We start from the raw sequence: 12378 nt of genomic DNA, 5'->3' as shown, positions 1-12378 counted from the left end.
TCCTCTCTTATCTGAGTTTAATGTCCATCAGATTTAGAAATCCTTGGGTTTGGGGGAGGGTGCCCTGGGTCCTGTGTTCATGACCTGTTATTCAGTTCTCAATTGTGAGATCAAAGCAGGTCTAATACTAGCATTGTGTGCAAGAGCAGTAGCTGGAAAATCCTGAGGTAGGTACTTTCAGAGGTAGATTGGGACAAGTGAGTGAGAGAATCTAAGGTTGTAGTAAGGAAACCAAGAGGACCATATCCAAAGACAAAGTCCAAAGGATGCAGATAGGAGGATAAGCATCAAGGTGTTTAGCCAATAGAGCTAGATCATATTTTATAAAGGGAGCCCCTATCATTTGATGTACTCTACTGTCATATCTATACCTTTGTTACTGAGTCCAAACTCATACTGCTCGCTGCACAATAGACCAACAAGTCAAAAGACAAGGTGTTGGGGCAAGGAATAGTGACTTTATTCGAAAAGCCAGCAGACCAAGAAGATGGTGGACTAGTGTCCCAAAGAACCATCTTACCCGAGTTAGAATTCAGGCTTCTTTTACATTAAAAGGGGAGGGGAGGTGTGACTGGTTGTTGCAAACTAATTGGTGCTGAAATCCTTTGTTCTTGCAGCTGTCCAGGTAGGTCTGGTCACAATGTTCCTGTAAACCTCCAACAAGACAACTATTATTTTCTATTCTGCACCTTTTTATCTCTATATGAATGGAAACATGTTATACGTTTAAAGGTCAAGCCTGAGAGACAGAATATTGAGAAAGGGTTAGTATGTATATTCCGGGCTATAGGCCACATTCTCTTACTGTTTGAGACAAAGGTGCAAAGCTAGCATGACTAAGCACAGGCAATGGAGCACAAAGGCTAGAGCTAAAGGAATAGATCCAATATGGAGTCAGGTTTGTTCTTCTTTGTTCAACCTTGACATACCAGAAACTTCTAACACTATCTCTAAGTTTCACTAGGAATTGCTCCTTCTACAACTTTTTAATAGACACCAAACTAAAGTATTTTGTTGAATAAACAAATATGCAAAAGAGAATATTTCCTCTTCCAATGATTTTTTTAAATTCAACATCTTATATAATTAAATCTGGCTTTCTCAAAGTAGAGCAAACTATTTATAATATTCAGTTCACCTCACCAAGCCTTAGTGACCCTCCTTTATCCATCTTTCATAGCTTTCCAAAAATACTATCCCTCACCCCTCTGTCCAGTAGGAGGGAGCCTGGTGGTCATCAGCTTTCACTCAGAACTCAGTCCTTCCCTATTGACCAGAATACACACGTACAAAAGGAGGAAATGTGGTTCATTCATAATTGAGAGATCCATAATATTGTGATTTTTTTTCACATTTTATAGCCCATGGATATTCCTCTAACTTTAAAAAGAGATTGTTTGAATTGTAGTTGTTGTACCTCAATCATGGACATATGGGTCTTTTTTTCTCTTCCCACTTCTTGATACTTCTCTGAGAAAAAGCCCACACCTTTGAATGACCCTGCCTTTCTTACCCCATCCTTTCCTTCATCTTCTATAAATCATGCTTGTTTCTGATCTGAGCAAATTCATTTCCAAAGCTGAAGTTCACAATAATTTCTAGTATTTGAATAGCTGAAATGGGATAAAATCAATATTTTATAGTTCCTCTGAATTGTAATGCCATGATTTTCCACTTCTCCCTGGCTTGCCCCCAGAGCTGACTTATTCAGATGAAAATGTTTTAATTGCTTTAAAAATCAGATAAAAAATATATATATATAATTCAACTTGAATTACAGTCATCTTAATAGCAACACAATTGTAAAATATAATTTTTAATATTTTTTAATGGAGGAAAAGGCCCACAGCAGCAAAGGTGCCTAGGGCCTACAAAAATCATACGGCCCTGCCTGGCCCTGAAGCTTCCCTCAGGATGTCTGGGTTCAGCTGTCTTGCTTCTCTTGATATAAGTAAGGCCTGAGATCATGACTCTCCTTTTTGGTTTCAGAGTGTAGGACAAACCTTATTGCCACGCTTGCTGACTGACTTTGTGTGGAGTCTCCTGATGAGACTCTCTGCACCTGATCAAACAACTGCATCCAAGGCAGCAACCATACTGAAACTGACTCTGGAATATTATGCCCATAAGGTCACCATGGTAAGATACTTGACAATGAGCAAGGGAGTGCAGAATGTATTCTCTAATGGGCTCTTACTGCCTTTGTTACATGCCTACTTCTTTCCATATATATTTCTTGCCATTGTTCATTATGTCACTTCAATAAAATGAGGCTTTTGTGTGAAATATTTCAAGCATACAGAAAAGTTTCAAAATAATGTAATGAACATTCACTCACCAATCATACCAAATTGTAACATTTTTCTATACTTGCTTCACATTTTAAAAAAATGCATTAACAACAATAAAATAGTACAACTGTAATTGAAATCCCCTGTGTAACCATTAAGGAAAGTTTTAAGAACCCTCAGCTTGCTGTAGGGCTGGCCACATAATTTGTGGGGCCCAGTGCAAACTGAAATGTGGGGTTTCTTATTCAAAACATAGAAAAAAACTACCATTAGATGTAGAAACATATGAAGATTTTCCCTATCTCTCTCTCTCTCAATTTGTCATGGTGTTGTTATTTTCTAAGTTAAAAAAAAACCTTAAAATTTTATAACATTACCATGCATTTTGCCATCCATCTTTCTATTGTGCAATGCCAATCATAGCTGCAAATATAAGAGCACACAACTTAACAAAATACTACAATTCATATTTCATTTTTCGTGCATGCATATGTATTTTATTCTTACCAGAAGAGTGGTAAACACTACACAAAACTACCTTAATTGTCTTTATTTCACTCCTTGTCATTCACACATTCTATTAACACTATCTTCATTTTGTTCATGAATAAGGAAAGATTGAATGGAAAAGAATTTATGGATTGCCACATCTTTCTCTTTCCTTCTATGTCATTATTTTCAGCCTAAGTGGTTGAGGCATCAATAAATGTTTATCTTATACCTGTTTTGATTTCCCACTGAACCCCTACACATCATGGGTCCACTGGAATTCTGTGTTCTTAGGGAATTGTGAATGCTGCCTCTGAATGAGGCTGCAGGAACCGTAGCTGACTCTCATACTGCCACACACACACACAGGCTCCATTGTCCCATGGGACTTCACTTACAAAACACAAACTCAAGGAAAACTTATTAAAAATTTCAATATGACGACAGCAGAGGTTTAAACAAAGTGAAGGACCTTCTGAATGTGGGATCTTGTGCAAAAGCATAGGTCACATGCCCATGAAACCAGCCCTGATGGAGACATAAGGGCTGAACTCCCAGTTCCCTCTCCTGACATAGCAGTGTTATGTGATTGTAGATAAACTGAGTGCTTGCACTCAAACTCAGAGAGCAGGAAAGGGGAAATAATGCTTCTTACAAACTCTCATGCTTCTACAGACAGGAGCATTCCAAAAGGCATGCAGACCAAGGGGAAAGCTGGAGGGCAACAGTCATTTCTTTAACAAAATAAAAGTTCTCCTCTCATGCAGTGAGGAAAGGAGGCTAGGTAAAACCATATCAGGTCCTGGAGAAGACGAGAAGCCAATTAGAAAACTAGATGTGTAAAACTATCCTGTGCTACAATGAAATCATTAAACATGGAGAAATAAACTGAACAAAAATGGGGTTCAGCAACTTATATCCCCACCCCAGCTCCCACAAACAATTGAACTACTGAATACACTGGATTCTTGGTTTAAACAGGGTTGGATTCTAACGTCAGTTATAATGAAAAATTGCATTAAAATTATCCTGAAAAATCTCCTAAATTGCAAGTATAGTTTGTGGGCTTACTATTTCTAAATAAATCTAACACAGCACGTCTTTCCTTGAGGATTGAAGGAAATCATCATTTCTACAATTGAGCATACAGTAACATAGCTGGCTTGTTTTAGGGGCATGCTGCATTTAAAGTAGTAGGAGAAGGATGAGAAGAAAAAGCTCTAAACCCAATAGTTAAGAGAACTCTGGAGAAGATCACTGGTTTATGTCTCCCATTTCATGTTTACCTTGGAGCATATGTGGTGGGATGAATGTTTTATAATAAACACTTCATTTTGTTTGTTTAGAGTAGAGGGTTGGGCACAGATAATTCAGTTGTATACGAGGCAATTGCAATGGAATGTAAATTTACATCAAACAACTTTTCAGCTTATGGTCTCTGAGAAGTACTTTCAAAATAAGAAATGAGGTGATCTGGGTAGATTAAATTTGATGTTGAATATACAACCATTGGTTTGAGAAAAATTCTAGGTCTAGCTAAAACTCTCCTTATTCAAAAATGAAGAGGGATTGGAGACAAGATGGTGGAGTAGAAAGACCCGAGTTCACCTCCTCTCACAAGTACACCAAAATCACAACTGCTGAACAACAATTGACAAAAAAGATATTGCAAGGCAGGAATAAAGAGGTAGACATAGAAAATGGACTTGAGGACATGGGGTGGGAGGGCGAAGCTGGGGCGAAGTGAGAGTAGCATTGACATATATACACTACTGAATGTAAAATAGTGGGCTGGTGGGAAGCAGCCGCATAGCACAGGGAAATCGGCTTGGTGCTTTGTGATGACCTAGAGGGGTGGGATAGGGAGGAAGGGAGGGAGGCTCAAGAGGGAGGGGATATGGGAACATGGATATGCATGTGGCTGATTCGCTTTTTTGTGCAACAGAAACTAGCACAGTATTGTGAAGCAATTATACTCCAACAAAGATCTATTTAAAACAAGATATTCTACATCCAAAGACACAAAGAAGAAACCACAATGAGATGGTATAAGGGGCACACTAGTGATATAACCAAATCCCATACCACCCAGGTGGGTGACCCACAAACTGGAGAATAATCATGTCACAGAGGTTCTCCCACAGGAGTGAGAGCTCTGAGCGCCATGGCAGGCTCCCCAGAATCAGGAGGTGGAGCCCCATGAGTATTTGGCTTTGAAGGCCAGTGGAGCTTGATTGCAGGAGCTCCACAGGACTGGAGGAAACAGAGACTCTAGTCTTGGAGGGCACACACAAGTTCTTGTGCACACTGGGACCCAGGGGAAAAGCAATGATTTCATAGAAGCCTGGGCCAGACTTACCTGCTGGTCTTGGAGGGTCTCCTGGGAAGGCAGGGAGCAGCTGTGGCTCTCTCTGGGGTCATAAAAGCTGGTGGTGGACATATCAGGGAGTGTTCATCTATGTGAACTCTGGCTGGAGGAATATATCTTGCTTGGGTCCTTGGCACTGAGACCTGGCCTCACCCAACAGCCTGTAGGCTCCAGTGCTGGGATTCCTCAGGCCAAACAACAAACAAGGTGGGAACACAGCCACACCCATCAGCAAACATGCTGTCTAAAGACTTCCTGAGCCCATACCCACGAATAGACACATCCCTTGACATGGCCCTGCCCACAAGAGGACCAAGACCCAGGTCCACCAACCAGAAGGCAGGCACTGGCCCCTCTCATGCGGAAGCCTGCACAAGCCTCTAAACCAGCCTCACCCACCAGGGGGCAGGCACCAGAAGGAAGAAAATTATGATCCCACAGGCTGCAGAACTGAGTGTGCAAACACAGGTCAGAACCTACCCTGGGACCAGCTAGTCCCTGGCCATTCGGTGATAAGAGGAAAGTGTATTGCTGTGACACAAAGGACATCCCCTACTGAGGGCCACTTCTTCAAGGTTGAGAAACATAACTAACCTACTACATAAATAAAATACAAATAGAAATTTTTTTAAAAAAGAGATGGCAAAGGAATATATTCCAGACAAAATGAACAAGATAAAACCACAGAAGAACAACTAAGTGAAGTGGAGATAGGCAATCTACCCAAGAAAGAGTTCAGAGTAATGAACATAAAGATGATCCAAGAATTCGGGAAAAGAATGGATGCACAGAGCAAGAAATTACAAGAAAGTTTTCATCAGAGAGTTAGAAAATAAGAATACAATAACTGAAATGAAAAATACACTAGACGGAATTAATAGCAGAATAAATGAGGCAGAAGAATGAATCAGTGAGCTGGAAGACAGAGTGGTGGAAATCACTGCTGCAGAACAGAATAAAGAACACAGAATGAAAGTAAATGGAGACAGTTTAAGAGACCTCTGGGACAAGGTCATAGGCACCAACATTCACATTACAGAGGTCCCAGAAATAGAAAAGGGAGAGAAATGGCCTGAGAAAATATTTGAAGAGATAATAGCTGAAAACTTCCCTTACATGGGAAAGGAAACAATCACCCAATTTCAGGAAGCACAGAGAATCCCATAAAGGATTAACTCAAGAAAGAACACACCTAGACACATAGTAATCAAATGGACAAAAATTAAAGACAGAGAAAACATTAAAAGCAACAAGGGAAAAGCAAAAAATAACATACAAGGGAATCAGCTGATTTGTCAGCAGAAACTCTGCAGGTCAGAAGCGGGTGGCATGATATATTTAAAGTGATGAAATGGAAAAACCTACAACCAAGAATACCCTACCCAGCAAGGCTCTTGTTCAGATTCAATAGAGAAATCAAAAGCTTTACAGACAAGCAAAAGCTAAAAGAACTCGGCACCACCAAACAAGCTTTACAATAAGTGCTAAAGGAACAGCTCTACATGGAAAAGAAAAGGCCACAACTAGAAACAAGAAAATTATGAGAGTGGTAGCTCACCAGTAAAGGCAAACTTACAGTAAATGTAGGAAATTATCCACACACAAATATGATCTCAAAATCAGTAATCATGAGAGGAGGAGAGTACAAATGCAAGATATTTAAAATGCATTTGAAATTAAGATATCAGGAACGTAAAACAATCATGTGTGTGTATATATATATAGAGAGAGACTACTATACCAAAACCCCATGGTAACTGCAAACCAAAAATCTATAATGGATATACAAACAAAAAAGAAAAAGGAATCCAAACACAACACTAAGGATAGTCATCAAATCACAAGAGAAGAGAACAAAAGAGGAAAGGGAAAGAAAAAAGACCTACAGAAAACAAATCCAAAACAATTAACAAAATGGCAATAAGAACATACATATCAATAATTACCTAAATGTAGACGGGTTAAATGCTCCAACCAAATGACGCAGATTGGCTGAATGGATACAAAAATAAGACTCATATATACGTTGCCTACAAGATACCCACTTCAGATCTAGAGACACATAAAGACTGAAAGTGAGGGGATGGAAAAAGATATTCCATGCAAATGGAAATCAAAAGAGAGCTGGAGTAGCAATACTCATATCAGACAAAATAGACTTTAATATAAAGACTGTTACCAGAGACAAGGAAGGACACTACATAATGATCAAGGGATCAATCCAAGAAGAAGAAATAACAATTGTAAATTTTTATGTCCCCAACATAGGAGCACCTCAATATACAAGGCAAACATTGTCAGACATAAAAGGAGAAATTAACAGTAACACAATAATAGTGTTAAATGACTCATTAGACCAGATGGACTTAATTGACATTTAAAGAGCATTCCATCTGAAAGAACTAGGATACACATTCTTTTCAAGTTTACACGGAATATTCTCCAGGATAGATCACATGCTGGGTCACAAAGCAAGCCTCAGTAAATTTAAGAAAACTGAAATCATATCAAGCATTTTTTCCACCCACAATTCTATGAGATTAGAAATCAACTATAAGAAAATACTGTATAAAACACAAACACGTGGAGGCTAAAAAGTATGCTACTAAACAACCAATGGATCACTGAAGAAATCAAAGAGGAAATCAAAAAATACCTAGAGACAGATAAAAATAAAAACAACGATCCAAAATCTATGGGATGCAGCAAAAGGAGTTCTAACAGGGAAGTTTATAGCGATACAAGCTTACTTCAGAAAACAAGAAAAATCTCAAATGAACAACCTAACCTTACACCTAAAGGAACTAGAGAAAGAAAAACAAACCAAACCCAAAATTAGTAGATGGAAAGAAATCATAAAGTTCAGAGCAAAAATAAATGAAATAGAGACAAAGGAAGCAGCAGAAAAGATAAATGAAAATAAAAGCTTGTTCTTTGAAAACATTTTTAAAAATGATAAACCTTTAGCCACACTCATCAAGAAGAAACGGCAGAGGGTCCAAATCAATAAAATTAGAAATGAACAAGAAGAAGGTACAAACAGACATCACAGAAATACAAAGGACCATAAGACATTACTAAAAGCAACTGTATGCCAATAAAATAGACAACCTAGAAGAACGGGACAAACTCTTAGAAAGGTACAATCTGCAAAGACTGAACCAGGAAGAAATAGAAAATATGAACAGACCAATCACAAGTCATGAAATTGAAACCATGATTAAAAATCTTCCAACAAACAAAAGTCCAGAACCAGATGGCTTCACAGGTGAATTCTATCATACATTTAGAGAAGACCTAACACCCATCCTTCTCAAACTCTTCCAAAACACTGTGGAGGAAGGAACACTCCCAAACTCATTCTATGAGACTACCATCACCCTGATACCAAAACCAGACAAAAATACTACAAAAAAAGAAAATTACAGACCAATATCGCTGATGAGTATAGATGCAAAAATCCTCAACAAACTACTAGGAAACAGAATCCAACAACACATTAAAAGGATCATACATCATGATCAAGTGGGATTTATCCCAGGGATGCAAGGATTCTTCAATATACACAAATCAATCAATGTGATACACCATATTAACAAATTGAAGAATAAAAACCATATGATCATCTCAATAGATGCAGAAAAAGCTTTTGACAAATTTCAATACCCATTTATGATAAAAACTCTCCAGAAAGTGGGCATAGAGGGAAGCTACCTCAACATAATAAAGACCACATATGACAAACCCACAGCAAACATAATTCTCAATGGTGAAAAACTGAAAGCATTTCCTCTAAGATCAGGAACAAGACACAGATGTCCACTGTCACCACTATTATTCAACATAGTTTTGGAAGTCCCAGCCATGGCAATCAGAGAAGAAAAAGAAATAAAAGGAATACAAATTGGAAAAGAAGAAGTAAAAGTGTCACTGTTTGCAGATGACATGATACTATACATACAGAATCCTAAAACTGCCACCAGAAAACTACTAGAGCTAATCAATGAATTTGGCAAAGTTGCAAGATAAAAAATTAATGCACAAAAATCTCTTGCATTCCTATACACTAATGATGAAAAATCTGAAAGAGAAATTAAGGAAACACTCCCATTTACCATTGCAACAAAAAGAATAAAATACCTAGGAATAAACCTACCTAGGGAGACAAAAGACCTGTATGCAGAAAACGATAAGACACCGATGAAAGAAATTAAAGATGATACCAACAGATGGAGAGATATACCACATTCTTGGATTGGAAGAATCAATATTCTGAAAATGACTATACTCCTCAAAGCAATCTACAGATTCAATGCAATTCCTATCAAATTACCAATGGCATTTTTTACGGAATTAGAACAAAAAATCTTAAAATTTGTATGGAGACACAAAAGACCCCGAATAGCCAAAGCAGTCTTGAGGGAAAAAAATGGAGCTGGAGAATCAGACTCCCTGACTTCAGACTATACTACAAAGCTACAGTAAACAAGACAATATGGTACTGGCACAAAAACAGAAACATAGATCAATGGAACAAGATAGAAAGCCCAGAGATAAACCCACGCACCTATGATCAACTAATCTATGACAAAGTAGGGAAGGATATACAATGGAGAAAAGCCAGTCTGTTCAATAAGTGGTGTTGGGAAAACTGGACAGCTATATGTAAAAGAATGAAATTAGAACACTCCCTAACACCATACACAAAAACAAACTCAAAATGGATTCGAGACCTAAATGTAAGACCGGACACTATAAAACTCTTAGAGGAAAACATAGGAAGAACACTCTGTGACATAAATCACAGCAAGATCTTTTTTGATCCACCTGCTAGTGTAATGGAAATAAAAACAAAAATAAACAAATGGGAGCTAATGAAACTTCAAAGCTTTTGCACAGCAAAGGAAACCATAAACAAGATGAAAAGACAACCCTCAGAATGGGAGAAAATATTTGCAAACGAATCAATGGACAAAGGATTAATCTCCAAAATATATAAACAGCTCATGGAGCTCAATATTAAAAAAAAAATCACCCACCCATCTAAAAATGGCCAGGAGACCTCAATAGACATTTCTCCAAAGAAGACATACAGATGGCCAAGAAGCACATGAAAAGCTGCTCAACATCACTAATTATTAGAGAAATGCAAATCAAAACTACAATGAGGTATCACCTCACAGCAGTTGGAATCGGCATCATCAGAAAATCTACAAACAACAAATGCTGGAGAGGGTGTGGAGAAAAGGGAACCCTCTTACACTGTTGGTGGGAATGTAAATTGATACAGCCACTATGGAGAACAGTATGGAGGCTCCTTAAAAAACTAACAATAGAATTACCATATGATCCTGCAGTCCCACTACTGGGCTTATACCCAGAGAAAACCATAATTCAAAAAGACACATGCACCCCAATGTTCATTGTAACACTATTTACAATAGCCAGGTCATGGAAGCAACCTAAATTCTCATTGACAGACAAATGGATAAAGAAGATGTGGTACATGTATACAGTGGAATATTGCTCAGCCATAAAAAGGAATGAAATTGGGTCATTTGTAGAGATGTGGATGCATCTAGAGATTGTCATACAGAATGAAGGAAGTCAGAAAGAGAAAAACAAATATCATATATTAATGCATATATGTGGAACCTAGAAAAATGGTACAGATGAACCAGTTTGCAGGGCAGAAATTGAGACACAGATGTAGAGAACAAACGTATGGACACCAAGGGGGGAAAGCGGCAGGGGGTCGGGGTGGTGGTGTGATGAATTGAGCGATTGGGATTGACATGTATACACTGATGTGTATAAAATTGATGACTAATATGAACCTGCTGTATAAAAAAATTAATTAATTAAAATTCAAAAATTAAAACAAAAAAACTCCTAACAAACAAAAGTCCCAGACCAGATGGCTTCACAGGTAAATTCTACCGAACATATAGAGAAAACATCCATACTGCTGAAACTGTTCCAAAAAAATTGCAGAGGAAGGAACACTTCAGAACTCATTTTATACTACAAAGCTACAGTAGTCAAAACAGTATGGTCCTGGCACAAAAACAGACATATAGATCAATGTAACAGGATAGAAAGCCCAGAAATAAACCCACCTATGGTCAATTAATCTATGACAAAGGAGACAAGAATATACAATGGAGAAAAGACTATCTCTTTAACAAGTGGTGCTGAGAAAACTGGACAGCTACATGTAAAAGAGTGAAATAGAACATTCTCTAACACCATATAAAAAAACAAACTGGAAATGGATTAAAGACCGAAAAGTAAGACCAGATACTATAAAACTCCTAGAGTAAAACATAGGCAGAACACTCTTTGACATAAATCTCAGCAATATCTTTTCAGATCAGTCTCCTAGAGTAATGGAAATAAAAACAAAAATAAACAAATGAGACCTAATTAAACATAAAAGCTTTTGAACATCAAAGGAAACCATAAGCAGAACAAAATACAGCCTACAGAATGGGAGAAAATATTTGCAAATGATGCAACCAAAAAGAGATTCATTTCCAAAATATACAAACAGCTCATGCAGCTCAATATCAAAAAAAACAAATAACCGAATCAAAAAATGGGCAGAAGATCTAAATAGGCATTTCTCCAAAGAAGATATACAGATGGCCAACAGGCAGATGAAAAGATGCTTAATATCACTAATTATTAGAGAAATGCAAATGAAAACTACAATAAAGTATCACCTCACACCAGTCAGAATGGCCATCATCAAAAAGTCTACAAATAGGGACTTCCCTGGTCGTTCAGTGGTTAAGAATCCTCTTGCCAATGCAGGGGACATGGGTTCAAGCCCTGGTCCAGGAAGATCCCACATGCCATGGAGCAACTAAGCCCATGCACCACAACTACTGAGCCTGCGCTCTAGAGCCCACGAGCCACAACTACTAAGCCCGCGAGCCACAACTACTGAGCCCACGTGCAGCAACTACTGAAGCCCACAAGCCTAGAGTCCATGTTCCACAACAAGAGAAGCCACCGCAATGAGAAGCCCACACACTGCAACAAAGAGTAGCCCCGGCTCACTGCAAGTAGAGAGAGCTCGCACGCAGCAACAAAGACCCAACACAACCAAAAATAAATACATAAATAAATAAATTTATTTCAAAAAAAAGTCTACAAATAATAAATGCTGGAGAGGGTATGGAGAAAAAGGAACCCTCCTACACTGTCAGTGGGAATTTAAATTGG

General features: G+C 38.2%; 1 protein-coding gene across 1 annotated transcript in view; it reads left to right on the top strand.

Annotated features, from left to right (window-relative positions):
* The window catches only part of MROH9 (maestro heat like repeat family member 9), a gene marked incomplete at its 5' end in the record, with an annotated part of 85827 nt that overhangs the window by 27688 nt on the left and 45761 nt on the right, over positions 1–12378 (top strand). The window contains one exon of the mRNA XM_082414523.1: positions 1990–2139. Coding sequence (XP_082270649.1) covers positions 1990–2139 — 150 coding nt within the window. The remainder of the gene's footprint in view (positions 1–1989; positions 2140–12378) is intronic.

This window comes from Balaenoptera physalus, assembly GCF_965194825.1.
Source record: "Balaenoptera physalus genome assembly, chromosome: 1".
Classification (NCBI taxonomy): Eukaryota; Metazoa; Chordata; class Mammalia; order Artiodactyla; family Balaenopteridae; genus Balaenoptera; species Balaenoptera physalus.
The sequence above is the reverse complement of the archived record's forward strand: the minus strand, read 5'-3'. Positions and strand labels throughout refer to the sequence as shown.